The sequence below is a fragment of the Bombus pyrosoma genome, linkage group LG12, assembly GCF_014825855.1.
Source record: "Bombus pyrosoma isolate SC7728 linkage group LG12, ASM1482585v1, whole genome shotgun sequence".
Classification (NCBI taxonomy): Eukaryota; Metazoa; Arthropoda; class Insecta; order Hymenoptera; family Apidae; genus Bombus; species Bombus pyrosoma.
This window is the reverse complement of record NC_057781.1, coordinates 12,604,461-12,622,300: the sequence shown is the minus strand read 5'-3', so window position 1 is coordinate 12,622,300 and position 17,840 is coordinate 12,604,461. Positions and strand designations below refer to the sequence as shown.

The 17,840-nt window shown below is 37.3% G+C and overlaps 2 protein-coding genes and 1 long non-coding RNA gene across 13 annotated transcripts; 2 read left to right on the top strand and 1 right to left on the bottom strand.

Annotated features, from left to right (window-relative positions):
• Positions 1–79: 79 nt before the first annotated feature.
• LOC122573377 (tau-tubulin kinase homolog Asator) lies at positions 80–13,588 on the bottom strand. 11 transcript variants are annotated; one of them, XM_043739648.1, is made up of 17 exons: positions 13,525–13,588; positions 13,149–13,359; positions 8,964–9,096; positions 8,697–8,844; positions 8,347–8,561; positions 7,701–7,970; positions 7,409–7,495; positions 6,971–7,252; positions 6,717–6,885; positions 6,296–6,606; positions 5,897–6,193; positions 5,446–5,730; positions 5,088–5,355; positions 4,508–4,891; positions 1,877–2,279; positions 1,248–1,757; positions 80–1,038 (listed from the first exon to the last, which is right to left on the bottom strand). In XM_043739648.1, the coding sequence occupies exons 2-16, from the start codon at positions 13,154–13,156 to the stop codon at positions 1,703–1,705; spliced, it is 3,315 nt and encodes a 1,104-aa protein (XP_043595583.1). In that variant the 5' UTR covers positions 13,157–13,359; positions 13,525–13,588; the 3' UTR covers positions 80–1,038; positions 1,248–1,702. The 11 variants fall into 11 exon arrangements, with proteins under 11 accessions (XP_043595583.1, XP_043595582.1, XP_043595586.1 ...); XM_043739647.1 differs by lacking the exon at positions 13,525–13,588 and having other exon boundaries at positions 13,149–13,516; XM_043739651.1 differs by lacking the exons at positions 13,149–13,359; positions 13,525–13,588 and adding an exon at positions 11,681–11,818.
• Positions 10,695–13,122, top strand: LOC122573394. The gene is made up of 3 exons (XR_006318731.1): positions 10,695–11,538; positions 11,615–12,916; positions 12,988–13,122. It is a non-coding gene; the product is annotated as an uncharacterized LOC122573394 (long non-coding RNA).
• A 2,143-nt stretch (positions 13,589–15,731) lies between the features above and the next one.
• Positions 15,732–17,729, top strand: LOC122573385 (probable phosphoglycerate kinase). Its single transcript, XM_043739678.1, has 5 exons — positions 15,732–15,980; positions 16,126–16,474; positions 16,598–16,936; positions 17,003–17,222; positions 17,328–17,729. The coding sequence occupies exons 1-5, from the start codon at positions 15,919–15,921 to the stop codon at positions 17,603–17,605; spliced, it is 1,248 nt and encodes a 415-aa protein (XP_043595613.1). The 5' UTR covers positions 15,732–15,918; the 3' UTR covers positions 17,606–17,729.
• The last annotated feature ends 111 nt before the right edge of the window (positions 17,730–17,840 follow it).

Genomic DNA, 17,840 nt, shown 5'->3' with positions numbered 1-17,840 from the left:
TTTATAAGTGTTTGGAAAAATCGCGTTATCGGGAAGTGCAAGACAAATACGCGTGATTATATGTAATCTAACTATAACATTCTCTTCGAGTACTTATTTATTAATACAGTTTTTTCATCGCTTAAATCTTGATGACGAAAAATTTGTCAACCAATCGAAAAAGGCTTGCTTATATTGACAAGTGATTAATCGTGATCTCGTAATTGAATTCATCTATCTTTCGTGGCAGCCTTAATACAAGCAGTTAGCTAATACGTTACACATCCATAAAACGATAATTCGGACGAGATATACATTTGCTCGAGGATATAACTGTTATTTTAACGTTAACGATCCTTTCTTGCTATCTTTTATTAGTTGCGCAATGGTGGTTTTTCAAAGAGTACCGGTTACCTTGATAACTCGCGAAAATTCGTTTAAAACTACTATGTATTTAAAATAAATACGGTACAACAGTTAGCGTCATTTTGTATATCCAATATCGATTTTGACCATCTATATCGTGATCCACCGTACATTAGTTTTGTATGGAAACTATCACGGAAAGTTTTGTTCAATTAGTAAAGGTTATTTCCTACAATTTGCCCTTATATTCAAATTTCTCTGTTCACTAAATGCATAATCAATAAGAATAACGTTGTACAGTCTCTTCTTACATCGGTGAACAACTAAAACTTGTTGCAATGCAATTTCCTATAAAGTGCAGATAACGGGATTGCAATATTTTAAAAAAGAGTACTTTGTAGAAAGAATTTCGCGTAAAGCAGGGGTGCGTAAAAAATGGGAAGACGATTAGGACAAGGAAGGGGGGACAAGGAAGGAAGGGATAAGAATAAAAGAACAGTGAATGGTAGCGGGCAGGAACGGTGGCGATGGCGATGGCGATGGCGATGGCGATGGCGATGGCGATGGCGACGGCGATGGCGACGGCGATGGCGATGGCGGTGGCGGTGGCGGTGGCGGTGGTGGTGACGTCGACGACGACGACGACGACGACGACGACGACGACGACGACGACGACGACGACGACGACGACGACTAGAGAAAAAGAAGAAGGAGATATGCCTTTCTTTTTTTCTTTTTTTTCTTCTTTCTTCTTTCTTCATTCTTTTTTTGTTTTTTTCTTTTTTCTTTTGTTTTTTTCTTTTTTTTTTTTGATGGAATAATTCGTTTCGAACTGTAGTTGTGCCTTTGTTAACGTATGTACCTGATAAATATTTAATGAACTTTATCCTGTCGTCACATACCTTTGTAGACTAGGAAGTACATTCTTTGAAGCACCACCAATTCATATGATTTTTGCAACAGTGTCTTACAGCTGAATGAAATACACAACTGCATCTGCAACTTGATCTAAAATAATTTCTAACTCATTTGACGCGGGGAACTCGAAACATTTCATAGCATTTCTTCGAGTCATATTCATTTCGCTTTAACGTTTAGCATTTTAATCAAAATTGCTTTACCTAAGAAAGCAATGGTTTCTCACGTGATACGATTTCTTATGTTTTCCCTTCACGGAAAAATTAACAACTTTTATGCGACACATTGAATCAAATCGTCGTGAAATTAATATTACTTTCTTGCTTTCTCTCATACGGAAAGAAAGATTCCAGACATTCGAACGAGCAGATCGCAAGGTTTCTGCCGACCGTTGATACGAACAAATACTTGAATTCGCCTCTGCAGATGATACTGTATCTCACCATTCTTTACTGATTATTGTCCCATCTGATATAGGTCGAAATCTTCGACATCTGTAATTAAAATAAATTAACATTCGACAATTAACACGCATAGCCAAACTATATATATATATATATATATATATATACCATATATACCACTTATTTATATACCACAGTCATATAAATACCTAGCATTATTTTCTGCAATATGAGGAGGCAGAGATGTAGGAGGTGGTGGAGGTTGAGCATTCGGTGGACCGCTATTATCAGAGTCATTGTCGCTACTCTCGTCGGCACGTTTAGCCGTCTCTCCTAAAAGATGCGAAGGTACTCCTCTAGGAGAAAACTTGGATAATACTTCAGAATGGGACCTGATTCTGCGTTGCGGTCTTTGAAATCGAAGATTTAATTGGCTGGCATCGGTCACATATTTTTCGCTTTGCCTTCGGCGACGTAACGCAGGAGTACATCCAGTTAAATTTTCATCTTCTGTTGAATTAGCCGACGTTAAAGGTGAAAAGATCGATGGATCATCGGGCAATGCCAAGCAGCGTCGCAATACCTCCACTGTCAAGCGTTTGCCCTTGACAGCTAAAATTTATTAATATTAGTATCGCTAAGAAGGCTATAACCAATCCTAATCGTTATAAATTGCTGTCCAAAATACGAAAAATACAACTTTCTATTTCCTTCCCCTCCCTTCCCTCCTTCCAATTACTTAAGAATTGAAAACATTTTGATTTAATAGTATATGTTCTTGGAATCTTCAATATATAATTTATCAAACAACGGACGTGTGCACATACATGTATACGCACACAAATGAGCGCATTGCAGACGTAATAAAAAAAGAATAAGTAATAGTCGAAGGAAAGATGTACAATTTTCAAACGATAATAGTACTGTGTGGCATCTCTGTGGCATCTCTGTGGCATCTCTGTGGCTGGGCACCTTTACAGGTAAAAGAAAAGCAAATGAAGAAAGTGTAACTAAACAATTTAAACTATAATTTTCCAAACAAACGATTATAAATATTTTTCCTTATAATGTACTCTTCCTCATTGTAATCTTTCTGAATTGATTCTTTGCTGAAGTTTTAATATATGCGCATGTTTATATATATATATGTCGAATTATTGTTGCAATTTCGTATTGAATCTTCTTTTGTATTGTGGGCGCGTATTAATTCTTCATTTGGTTTATCCATTATTTAACTTAACTAAATTATATTTCACTTAAATTGTTTAACACAAACAGATATGACTTTACAAGACTTAACAACAAATTAATTTAACGAACGCTTTTAACAAATTCTTGGGTTCAAACGAATCCACGGTCAACGGGAAACTCTTTGTACAATAGTTTGTTTTTACTCTCTATCGCAAATTACGTCAGCTCAATCTCTTGGAATCTTCTAGTCTGACTGCCCGATATCCGTAAACTCTCCAAGGAGATCTCAATAAAAGACAGCCTGGATCTCATTTGTCAATTACATATTGATTAGAAATATCAACAAAATTCCAGGCGCCGTTGCTAGGCCGTCCTGCATAGAACCGACATTGCTCCTGACCGGGACTTGTCCGTTAATACAGCGTGTCCCTCAATATCGGAACTTCTTCTGCCAAGTTAAACGTTCATCCCGTGACCGTGGCTACGTTCAGCGACCAGTTACGTCACCTCGAACCCAAGTATTCCAAAAGAAATGCTCGATGTCTCTACATCTCCGACATATATATATATATATATATATATATAGGTAGCTGGATACGCCAAATAGCTAACTCCTCATCGATTTCGATACCTCTTTTTTTTAACATATTGTCAAGATCATCATTCTGAACAACTTTTTTATATATATGTAAATATAATGGGTGCTCTCGTTTTAGTTTTCGAGTTATACACAAAACTATGTTTGGTATTATATTTGTATGTACTTTTTTTCTATATTTTATACAAAATTGTATATTAGATATTATAATTATTGCTTGTTTATGCGCGCGTGTGTCCCAATTATAATTGTGTTGCTGTAGCTACACTGTAATTGTTATTGTTACTGCTCGGTTGTACAGCCGATAAGTGTCTTTCGTGGTGACCGAGTACGCTTGTAACAAATAAGTTCTGACAAATTTGCTGATGGAATACATGTAGTACTTATCCCTGGGAGACCGAGTATTTTCTCTTCTTTCTAACGTCATTGAATTTAAATCGCCCATTTATACTATTCCACGCGGCTCGCCACCACTTCAATAGCCTAATCCTACCTATTCCTTTCCATTTGGAATTCAGTGACTGGAATTTTTATTATTTCTTCCCATTGCTTATATATTGCTATGAAGATATTGGAAAAGGTCTATATGATATATTAAAAACCAGTTTTACGCGACATATGTAATACCAAACAAACTTGCGTGTATAACTCGAAATCTAAGACTTGAGCAGTCGTGATATTTATAAAATAAAGTTGTTCAGAACGATGACTTTGACAACATATTTCAAGGACATTGAAATCGATAAGGGATTGGCTATCGGGTATTGTGCGTGATATTCGTGTAGAAGCGGGACATTGTAATCCTGTAAGGAAAGCAATATATATTATATATATATATATCAACGATGGCTTTGTCATTTTTAAGGAATTTTCACCCTGCAAACTTTATCAATTACAAAAACGATCAAACTCGCGAAGAACAGGAAGAACAGAAGTCGTAAAACTTGTACAATCGAATCTGTACAGTATTAAAACATGTAACGCATGTGAGTTCGGGAAGATAGGATCATAAAATTACAGTGTAAGCTAAAAAAAAAAAAGTCTTACTAACTAGCATCTTTTTCTCTGGCTGTAGCCGCAGGTGTAGACGATATTTCTACTTCATTTCCCATGATGCTTTTGGTATTTTGCGTATTCGTTTCTGGTGTTGATTCCGATAATGAACATCTCGGACTTTTAACCGGAATTGGAATTTTGCTGACAGTATTATAAGTCCTATTAGAGACCTCCTTTTCTTTATCGTCCTTATATTCACGAAGTGGTACTACGTTCGGTATAGTGGTCGAGGCAGTGATAGTGTTGTTCTCCTTGTGCACGGTATCATCGATAGGCGCTCGATTTTCAACAGCATCGTCGTATATCGATGGTTCTTCCCTTTCCGGATTAGGATTATCTAGGATAGCCGGACTGTCTACTGTACCGTTTGTCATTTTTCCTATAAAATTGTATGAAATGAATGTAAAATCACGAAGGTAATAGCGACATATGATATGATACGATAATAGCCACAACAAAAACATATCACCGCCAGCAAACAACAACAGCACTGCGATAGCAACATAGTAACAAAATCTTTAAAAACTTTCGAGGTCGGGTAAAAATATAGTAAATTAAAGCGTTTCCATATTTACTTTGCAATGGCTCTCTATCCGCGGTGGTTTGTACAACGGTTGCACCGCCTGTTGCATCAACTACTCTAATTTCTAGTCTTCCAGCTACTGCTTCCTCCTCTTCTTCTCCTCCAGGTGTGCTGGGTATTGTGTTCGGCGGTGAAAAAGCAACTGCTGGTACGCTCGCCCTTCGTGGTGGAAGGCTTTGTCTCGGTTCGTCGTAACGTGTAGCTATATTTCTCATGACATCAACCTCGTACAACAAATCATCGAATGCAGCTTGTTGAACCTGTTATTGGAAAACAATACGTAGCTCTATAAAACTTCAAATATGTATGATATATATATATATTTATATATAAATAAAATGGTTACGGACCAACGGCGCTTCGAGGTACGCGCGAACATGCGGCGCCAACTCGGGAACGCTCCAAGCGCGAGGAAGCGCACTTTGAAGATCCGGGTATTTCTCAATGCCAGCAATATTTAAGCACCTATGAGGAGCCGCAGGCTTCGTAGAATCTTCACTTATTCGTGAGAGGGCAGTTGGTATTATTGAATGTTGCGGTGCGATCGACGTGGTTGATTGAACCACTGTCGTTTTCGCATCGATAGATGCAGGTACTGAAGCTGCGATGGTCACAGCGTCACTACCAACTGTCGACTATAAATTGAAATTTGATAAAATCAAATTAATTATGCGCAATAATACGTGTCAAAACAGGCGGTGGAAACTTTTTATTTGTATGTAAAACTTGATCAAATACTTTACTATCGAAATTGGATTCTGTAACGTAACTTATGATAACGTGATCATTTTAAACAGTTACCTGCGGAACCATAATTGGCATGTTGGTCCCTTTATGCTCGGGACTCTGTAAATTCTCTCCTTTCCATTCGTTGTCAGTTTCTTCAGAATCGTCAAATTGTGATTTCCACTGAGAAGCGAGGGTCAGGCCACCACCGCCTTTAGTCACTTGCTGCAACGCCGATACATTGTCGTCATCTATCTGCGCGAACTGAGTTATGGAACAGTCCCTTATTGCGGCGCGACTAGCTCTTGTTTGTTGACGTCCATCTGTTCTTCTTCGCGGTTCTCTTTTCAATGGTTCTCTTTGTTCCGTAACCTGTCAGGATACACATCCAGAAAAGAATAGACATGAATTAAAAACAAACAACCTTTTATATTGTTTGAGTTTAGTAAATAGCTTTTACGATTTTATACACACGGGGCTCTGATTGCCAACGTATTTTGGATTGGTAACGTCGTAGGAACAATAGGAGGCATCGACTTCAGTTTGTACACGAGGACTGGGAGGTTCGCCAGGCGTTGCCTCGGGCGCAGATGTTACTCGTAATCGAGCAAATGTTGCGCCACTTGCGGATTTCCTTAATGGTGCTGCAGCATTAGCTCCAATTTTATTGCGAGGAACTTCTGAAGCAGAACGAGCGGATGCCATTAAAGCATCTCCTTCGTTGTCTACCACGCCTGTTTGTGGTTCTGCTGCCATCGAAACTGCACGCCTCTTTTTAGGCGAGTCTGTAGAAATGAAATGGTAAATGTACACGCGAACAAACATGACGGTATCAAGCTAAGCACTTGCTTAAGATATTTTCTGATAAATGAAATCTTATTCTGAAGGTAATAACCTTGAGCCTGTTGCCCAGCTTGTTGATGAGTGTTATCCATTGTAGGTATTGTGGCGTTACAATTTTTATCTCGGCCGTGATTGCTGATAGCTGATGTAAACGGCACCGAAGATCCTTCTACTCCACGTTGTTTATTTCTTCTACATATACTTTCATAATCCATTTGTGCCTGTAAAAGATATGCTGAAATATGTCCGCCGTAATTTATAGGCAGCTAATAATGTCTAGTAAACGTTTCTATTTAATCTCTTTACGTCTAATTCCTTCCTGTTATCGGGTTCGACGTTTTCTTGATTATTCGTATCGACGTTCGGCGTGGTTGGTGCTTGATTGATCGTAGTAGCTGTGGTCAGTACTGGAGGCATGGCGACCTGGTAGTTACTAGGTAGAGACCTGGTAGTCGGTAAACTTTCGTTCGATATAAATGGCCTCTCCCAATCATAAGGGTCAGTAGCTTTCACTCCTCTACGTTTCAAGCAACGTTCGAATAGACCTGCCAGCATCGCATAATCTGGTTTATCTGCGTATCCCAAACTCTAAAAAGGATATTCCATTCATTGCTCGATCACATGCATTAATTAGAAGACGATATAATATCATCATTATCTATTAAGTGTTATATATCACATAACCATATTGAATAAAAATAACTGGTTTTTTTAAACATACAGAAGAATATTAAGATCGCATACCTGAATATGTTCCAAAAAAACACGGAGATCCGCTGGAAGATGTTTTAAAAGTAAGCGATGATCGTACTTTTCTTTCATGAGACCCACCTAGACGAAGAAACGAAAGATGGATGAGGCGCGGAAGGGAGAAAGGGAAGGAAGGTGGGAGGGAGGGAAAAAGTTAGAGACGGAGAGAGAGAGAGAGAGAGAAAAGGAAAAACAATACATTAAAGCTTAGGCGAGATCATTTTTTTATGGTGAAGAAGACGCGTATCGGTCAATTAAGACAAGAATACTTGTAACATTGGTATACCTGTTCTTTATCCTTAATTTTTCGCCATGGAAGTTGTCCATTAACAAACTCTACCAACATATAAAATAATGACCACAAATCGTCGTGTCTGCCCATTTCTTTGTTTTTGTGCGCATTCACCGATGCGTACCGGACGGTTCCCCTAAATCCTGCCGCGCTACGAGGTGGTCTAACTTCACCAGTACCCGTCGTGAATTGACGAGCCAAACCAAAGTCTAACATATAAACTAACTTCGATGTATGCGGAAGTCGTCCCATTGAAAAGTTTGACTGCAAAGATAACATTAATTATACAGAACGAGTTGCAACTTTAGCTATAGCGATTAATAACGAATACCATTTTCATGAAGTATCAATGCCATCTTTTAATTAATGAACATGTATCTTATTTCGATTGAACATAAATTTTATAATAATAATAAATTTTGATATGATACAAATAAATCCATGAGAACGGTAAAATTGACTGACTGAAATTGGAAGAAAATATTGTACATTAATGGAAAAAGAACATGGAAATCATTACATCGATACAAATTGGAAATTGGTTTCGAAAGATAATAGGGACAACGAGGAAGAAATAGCAAGAACTTTTTTGAAATTAAACACTATTCTGAGAATGTTGTACAAATTAAGATAAACTTACAGGTTTGATATCTCTATGAAGGAAGCCTACTTGATGTATGCTTTCAATTGCTTTGAGAATTTGAAGTCCTAAACGGAGAGTAGTAGATAATGAGAAAGCACCACGAGGCTGAGCACGTCGTAACTCGGCTAAATTTTTTCCTTGCAACTGCATTACAACATAATTGAATCGATCATTACGGCCACAACCTATAAACCTGCACACATGTTCTCGGCCTGCAATAAGGAATGACAAGCATTCATTAACAAAGATAAAAGCGATATTTACCTTGGATATTATATGTATATATGGTATATAAATCATGATTTTACGCTAATTTAGTTCTATATAATTATAAGATTACAACATACCCTGAAGTTTTTTCAATACTGCTACTTCCATCTTAAGAACTTGCTTTGATTGACGTGCTGATTCAACTTTCAACGCAACTTGCTCTCTGGTCATCAAGTCTAGCCCTTCATAAATTTCACCAAACCCACCCCCTCCTATTCTCCTGACCTGCATAGAGAAGAAATTACTGGGTAAACTAAAATAGACAAGATACTTTGGGGATTGGTAGTTTGGAGAAGCAAAAGAAAAAGAAGGAGAGTCAGAAAAGAAGATATAGATTGACTCACGACTTTCCACCGTTCTTTGACCACATGGCCAGGTTGCAGCAAATCCTCGCTCATCATAGTTATATTATTATTCTGATCCGTACTTTCGTCGCCTACATTCCTTGGTTGCAATGTTGTAGAGTGATCGGGATGCCTAGAATGCGCAAGCGAATCCTATTACGAGATTCGTTAAAAATTAAAAAGAATATTCGCATGCTGGTGCAGGTCTTCGGTCTTGTATTAGCCTCTGGCCGATACGCGACAAGCGACGATGCGAGCAGGCAAGAATAGGCAGAAAGATGGAAGAAGAATCAAAATGAATCGCGACGTAATGCAGTAAGTGTGCGAATGCGAAACAGCTCGACCCGACGCAGCGAACTTTACAGCTGTCAACGTGAGACAAACGACACACCCTGTACGGTTGTGACAGGTTAGGTTTTTAACCTAAAGCATATTATAGTACGATTACAGTAGGAAATTGGTCGATACTGAGCGCCCTGTGTTAGGCAGCCATGATTACGCGCGAGCGAAGGGTGCATCGGGCATGAAGGGGGCGATCGTCTACTCTACCAATCGTTCAACCACGTTCAATCGTTCGACCCGTCACCTGGTGTCACGTTTGGTTCCTTCTGCTATCCTTGCCCCGAATCGCTTGCAAAATTTCTCTGTTCGTACCCGGAACAACGCAAATTTTCGCCAAAGAAATTTTTGCTCGAGCTTCTAATCTGTTCTAGCTTGGATTAACTATTATTACGAACAGAGCCGAACAAGGCCGAGCTTAGTGATTATAAACCAAGAGGGGAAGCGCAGCTAAGGAAAAGATATATAGCTTTGCTTCCTTCGTCCTAAAAAAAAAACTCTAGCCGCGTAAAACTTTTCATTGTACTATAGCATTATCATTTAGCTTTTCCTAAATTCAACGCGCACGATCCACCAACCAATTCAAATATGATTAGTACTTCATTTCCACTAACAATGTCGTTTGGTAATCGTTGATGACGTTTCTACACAATCCGAATTCTTCTCAGCCAGTGCTTTATGTTATTTCACGATCCCGCACGATTCCCGTTTCCATCTTTTTCCTTTCCCTCGTTTTCCCCCTTTTCCCCGATTCTTTCTACCACTACTTCCTCCCCTTCCTACTAGTTTCTGTCTTCACCTCACCCTTTCGTATTCCTCCTTCCTCTCCTTTCCTTTGCTCACCCTCCCACACTCTCACCCTACCACACCCCACCCTACCCCACCAATCCTTCCTAATTGTTTCTCTCACTCGAACGCGGTCCTTCGATCCTTCCTAATTTTATTTTCTCCGAATTTCTATTACACTGTTCTTTCTACTCTTACGATCACTTTTTTCACCACCGATCAAACATATCAAATATGTTCATCAATGCTCTAGTAGATATGCCCGTCAAACACCGATGGAACGGCCATTTTTCGATTTCGTACCACGGCATTCGTAATGCTTATAAACGCCGCAAGATAGCGACCTGAATGCTCGATCGATCTTCACCGTCCTATCTTTTCCCTCTATGATTTCAAACATTTCGCGATTCAATCATTAGTATTTCGGAATTAAACGTTCTAGGCCTCCCGTGCCGTACGCATTTCTCTCTCTTCTTCCTTTCTTTCCTTCCTTCTTCTTTCCTTTCATAAAAATTCACCGCGTATTTCACAGCGTTTCTCCTCTTCTATTCCATTCTATTTTTATTACTGTGTTACAAAACAGCGCCCACCGCAAAAAGTTATTACCGTTAACATTTTCATGTATCCATCCATTGTTTTGCATGTTACGCTGATTTACGTATGTATCATTGATAATTGTTATTATATTTTATCTGTCTCCAGTTTTATTAATAGCTTCAATAATGGCTACACCATGACTATGCGTAAAAGTAAAAAATATTCATGCTTAGTATTCATGCTTAGAAGAAACTAATGAGAAGGAAACGGCTCAAATCTGTAAGTACACCTTTTTTAGTAATTTCAAGTAAAAGCTGTGTATGTACACGTATTACATAGTTATATATTTTATTACGTTCGACATAATAAGATAGGATACACGCATTACCAATTGTAAATGATTTTGACTGGAGATTGTCAAATTTTTTTGATACTACCTTGAATAGTGTCGTGACGTATTCACCTGCTTGATTAATTTCTTTCATTGTCATTAAGAATAAGACGGAGGATAACACGTTTAGACGTGTACACAATAATAGATGATAAAGGCTTCTCCTTTTTATTTAAACAGGAACCAATGAATCCGAAAAATTCTCATGTCCTGTGCCACGATGCAAAATCGATTCAAGTACCTATCTACTTACATAGAAGACATATCGATCGCTGTATCGTATTTATACTCGTGCTCGTGGTACTTACGATTCTTTTGCGATCACCGTTATTATTTTACTATTTTTGTAGCATAAATCGTATATATTTCTTGTGAATGATTCTAATGAAATGAAAGCACTTTATATATAAGAGATTCGGACCTATGAAAATATAATTTTAAGCGATACGAGCAGAGGATATTACAGATTGAGTATATTTTTTTAAAAACCGGAAGGCATTACAAACTTGTTACATACTAACTGTAAGTGTACATTTACACTTGCGCCGATCTTCGAGTATTTTCGAGCTTTCCAAAAAGTATCCAAGTATTTTTCAAGTTTCCAGATAAGTATTTCTTCCGCTAACCATACCTATATATATATATATATTTAGTATTTACTTACTTATGCGTGTGTATATCCCAATGTGAACGGTTTCAAGGTCTACATATGTAAGTAATTGCTTCGAACTTGTTAACACCTCTTTTCGAAACAACTAATTCAAAAGTTGTTACTTCTCCTCCGGAAATACGTAAACGAAGGCAATGTTTAGCCATTGGGACTAGGATTTTAATTTCAAACAGATCCTGGTTCTCTTAGCTTTGCAGTTGTAGGTTTGTACGTGTTTGAAGATGAGATGGGAAAAAGAGATATCTTTATATCTATGAAAGTTTAGACACAAATTAAGTCAGCTAGTGACATTGATCGATGTAAGTAAATGACATGATATATAGTTGAGAGTTGGTCCAGATACCATACCTAACAACGGCATGGCCGCATCGCGTGCGTGCGTGCGAATTTATTGTTAGTCACGCAGAAGCCGTGCATTTCTCACATGTTCGTGAACGAATGTCATGCTCAAGGTAAGAATTGTTCTTTTATTCGGGTCGATTCTATTTATCGTTTAAAAAAAGAAAAACAACACACATGTATATGTATGCAGAAGATAATAATCGTAAATAAAAAAGTTGAACGTCTCTTTTATAGAAAAATTAATTTAGAGTTAATAAGATGAACTATTGATTGCCGATTGTGAAATTGCCGTCTCTATAAATTTAAATGATTTTAAGCTGTTTTATGAGTGCAAACGAACGATACAATTACTTTCATTTTAGAACTTTGCGACCTATGTTGATAAAGGAACAAATATTTTACTGGATGATTAAAGTGTTCGCAACGGTTCTTTGGAATTCGAATAAGATCTTAAATAGGTGGATGCGCGATTGTTCTTTTGATCATCGTTCGACCGTCTTTTCGCACATGTTTAATAAAAATCGAGTAATGAAATTTCGAAATGCTTAAATTACTAACTCCATTCGCCAGAGGGCATAATTTAAGTTTAAACGTCTATTTTTAAACGACCCCACTCTGTGTGTGTGCGTGCGTGCGCGCGCGCGCGCGCTCGCGCTCCCGTGTGCGTGTCATGAAACGTAAAGTAGTATCTTTCTCCGCGCCAAGGTATTTTTCTAAGTAGCTTTGCTGCTTGTAAATTTTAGTCAGTGTCAATGTTAAGCATCTTTGTTGCGATCATTCATCTCTGCTTCTTTTTCCCATAGACATGTTTAAGTTATAAAAACTTGAAAGTTATACATATATTATGTATTACGTATATATTATATGGATACAATCGAACACGTTCGTGTATGTAGTTTTTTAAAGTTCAAAATACGCAATTTGTCTGGCGTTTCGTTAAAACTTACGTATTTATATAGAAAGGTAAAAACAAGTGGCGGGTTAGAGAACGCAAAGAAGATATAGAAACATATAGAAAAGGAACACAAGTTTCTTTCCTGGAAAGGAAGGATAGAAAGGAAAAGAAGTTGAGTAGGAAGTCGAAATTTGAGGGTATATCTCAAAAGAGATAATCACATACCACTTCATAGTTTCAAGTAAAGACAAAGCACATAAAGATTGTGCCAAGTGGAAAGTTGGTTACACAAAGACGACGACGACGACGACGACGACGACGTCAAGTAGAATAATTACGATGACGTTTGCGTGTAGCGGACGGTGGTAACAACGATAACAGTAGCAAGGGCGATAGTAATAGTAGATCGATGCGTCGATCGATGCGAGATTCGGCACTAGAAACGAACGAACAATTCGATCGGTTACTCTCGGATGGAATCGATATAAACGTAGCGCGATTTCTAGTGAATGGTTTCACGATCCTCATCTAGGGCACGAATCAGCGAACGAATACAATTCGTCGCCGCGATCTAGATAACACCGTGAGTTCGTTTACGAACCGGTGGCCCAAGTTCTCTGACGACGAGCGAGTTAGAGCCAGAAAGCGAATCGTCGCGTTCCACTGGCATTGGACATTGGACACACACTGACACGAGACACGATCAGCGTGATGTTCCGTTTCTTCCATCGCCGCCTCTTTCCCTCCTCGATCTTCCCTGCCATCCAAACCGTTCACCCCGGTCCCCGTGCCCTACCTATATGTCCCCCCTCTGTAGTGGCCTACGAAGCCGCACGCCTTGAACCGAACCGATTGCGGACGCTACTGTTACATATGTATATGTACGTAAGTATATCTGATACCAGCTACATGCTTTCGGTACACATCTATCAAACTGTTTTTCTCTCTTCTTTCTTGCAAACATGTATCTATTCTAGTCTATTGTTCTATTGTTCACGCTTAATTAACAATTACATAATCTTCCATAATCTTCCAATGTTATTCTATATTCCATAATACATAATTATATAATTACATATATAATATCTAATCGATTAGTTGATTAATCAGTTTGTGATATTATGATCCACTTATTAGTGATCTCATGTCAAATATGTATGTATTTGATATTTAATGGTCGACGATGATGAGAAATGCAAATATCGTTTGTTGATAAGGAAAAAGAAAATCGGTAAAGATTTAACTGATCTCAATAGAAATCCGATAATTTCGCGAATTACAGGCATACAATGTATATATACAGATTATTGGTTCGACATGTCGATCGACACTGTTCGTACTACATATCTTGCTATGGGATTACGCTACTGCGAAATGTATAACGATTACACAAATGTTTGCGTAAATATAATACATAATACATGATAATACATGACGGTATTCCTACTTTTTTTCAGACGTTGTGCCGAATTAAATGATTTTAGCCGAGATTCTTTGTGAGAAAATATACACGGCTATATTTCGCATATTTCGTCTTCGCATTTAGCAACGTTGTGTTATTTCGGTACAGCATCGGTTAGAACATACTCACACGAGATTCACACGATTCTTATATTTAACGAATATCAAAATCAATTTTTCTAGATAGTCGCCAACGATAACCGATTCGCTTCATCATCTTTCGCGTATAGAACAACTTTTAATTCTGTTTTCATCGAAATACGATCAATTACCGAAATCGAAATCCCATAACCGGAACGGACGAAAGAACTACAAGAAAGAAGAAGATATTAATCCAGTGTATATATACATATATATATATATATATATATATATATATATACCGCACAACATATTACTACACGCGCGCGTACAAACACGTGTGCGAATGACGGAATGCTAATTTTCAGTTTCTCTACATAATTCAATTATTCTATGTTATATCTTTTATATCAAACAAATGAACTGGTCGCGACTATGCTTACTATGCCAGAATCGAGAATAGCAACGGTTGAACGAAATACCGGAATACCAGACGTTGATTGAACACCGCTTATGGAGCATAAGTAGTTCTGTCCATGCTCGTATCAACGATAATATATCCAATCGTCGAGTCGATTAACCATTTTTATTGTTTCACTTATATACTTTAATAATGCATTCGTGTGATCACTGTTAATAATTTTTATATCTTTGTGTTAGTACAAAGTTGATTAAATTTCATATTTTCCATACTCCTTGACACTTTTCGTAAGTAATAATTCACACATTTCGCCTATTATCAGATACATATAACGTACATGTATACATATATACATAGACATACATATACGTAAATAATATGCGAATGTTAATCTACCTTCCACGTAAGTAGTATGATACTTATCGGTTAAAATTGAGTCACTGTTATCTTTTACACATTTTGCAACAATTGTTGCAAAGATTATCGAGTGGTACGAACTTACCGATGGCATATTCTAATCTAATTCATATTTGTTTAATTATAAGTTTAATACATATTTTATAAGTAATTGTTATATATGCATATATGTATGTATTAATACGATTTTTCGTATTTTGTTTCTTGTCGTCTGTTTTTGTTAATTTGTCCATTAATTTCCATTCAAAATAATTCGTATAACTTCATTGGAAATATTTATGCGACATGTAAGTATGTTACAAACACAATAATAAGTAACGAATCAAGGTTCAACAGCGTTTTGACATCCTCCTTATTGTCACGGTTTCCCTGCTTGTTCTAACGCGAACAGTTCAAAAGATTTTCAGAGGTCGCTGTATTCGTCGACCTTTCTTTGACTTTGTTGAGCCAAAGCGTCACGACGATAGGAGATACTTGAAAGTGATCGGGAGTTTTGCCAGTAGCTGTAACGCTAAACAAAGTGGATTAAAGTCGAGAAGCGATAATAACACGTTTCCTGTTATACGTAATACTGTATCAAGTTCACATATTCAAACATATTCAAAATTCAGAGGCATGGCGCTAAACAAGCTCAGCATCGATAAAGTGGATATTACGGATAAACGCGTTCTTATACGGTATAACTCTTTTTTACCTAGAAAATGATTATTACGTAAAATGCGTAACTTTACCAAATAACATGTCAAAGTTTTAGGTTAAATAATTTAAATAATAAATTTAACCTTATGGTACTCGTGAACATTAACTTCATTGCCGCTATAGGGTAGATTTCAATGTACCTTTGAAGGATGGTAAAATCACCAATAACCAGAGAATCGTTGCTGCTTTGGATACAATCAAATATGCTCTTGAAAAGAAAGCAAAATCTGTTGTTTTAATGTCACACTTGGGACGTCCAGATGGTAAACGAGATATGAAGTACTCTCTTAAACCTGTTGCGGAAGAACTAAAGTCCTTACTTGGAAAGGAGATTCTATTCTTGAACGACTGTGTTGGATCTGAGATTGAAACCGCATGTGCCAATCCAGTGCCTGGAACTATTATCTTACTTGAAAACTTAAGATTTCACATAGAGGAAGAAGGTAAAGGAATAGGAGCAGATGGAACTAAAGTAAGCAAATTACATGCTATTGTTTACATGCTATATATATATATATATCTATTTGTCTAGGTAAAACCAACAAACTGTTTCTGTTTTTTATATTCCTTTCTTTTTCTTTCTCTCTCTTTTTAGGTAAAAGCGGAGAAGGAAAAGGTAGAGGAATTTAGGAAATCATTGAGGAAGTTAGGAGACATTTATATTAACGATGCCTTTGGTACAGCCCATCGAGCTCACAGCTCTATGCTTGGTGAAGGATATGAAACAAGAGCAAGTGGTTTTCTTCTGAAAAAAGAATTGGAATATTTTGCCAAAGCGCTGGATAATCCTGAAAGACCATTTTTGGCTATACTAGGTGGTGCCAAAGTTGCAGATAAAATACAATTGATTAATAATTTGTTGGATAAAGTTAATGAGATGATCATAGCTGGTGGAATGGCTTACACCTTTCTAAAGATATCGAAAAACATGAAGGTAAATACAGCATGGTAAACTGTTGTTTGAAATATCTAAATTAAAAGTATAATGTTCGTGTTCCAGATTGGTAATTCATTATTTGACGAAGAGGGTGCGAAAATCGTTAATGAATTATTATCTAAAGCTGAGAGAAACAAAGTTCAAATACATCTGCCCGTTGATTTCGTTATCGCGGACAAATTCGCAGAAAATGCAGCTGTTGGTGCTGCGGATGTAGAAAATGGTATACCTGACGGTTGGATGGGACTTGACAACGGACCAAGATCAAGCACCTTATTTAGTGGTAAAGTATTCATTTATTCTCAGTCATCGACATGTATCTGAGATTTTCAGATAAATTAATATCGTAAAAATATTTATTTATAACTTTATTCAATTTAATGCGCAGAACCTATTAAAAGAGCAAAAACAATCGTATGGAATGGCCCGGCAGGTGTCTTTGAATTTGAAAATTTTAGTAAAGGTACAAAGAGCTTAATGGACAATGTTGTAGAGACAACGTCACGAGGTACTATTACCATAATCGGTGGTGGTGATACAGCCACTTGCGCTGCTAAATGGAAAACAGAAGATAAAGTAAGCCATGTAAGCACTGGTGGTGGCGCAAGTTTAGAACTTCTTGAAGGAAAGATTTTACCGGGAGTTGCGGCCCTTTCTCCGTTATAATTTCTGCTCGATGTCATTTACATCTTTAGATTTTGGTTAGCATCTTTATTTAAAAGATGTTAATTTTCTTTAATTACCAAACTAGCATCATAGTATAATGAAATAAAATAAAATAAGATATTTATCGTTGTGTATAAATTACCTTAGTAATCTATACCGTATCGGTATAATTTATGTTTGGAAAATTCCTTTTGCTTTCACATGTGAGATACATCTGCATTCGTGAATATAAAAA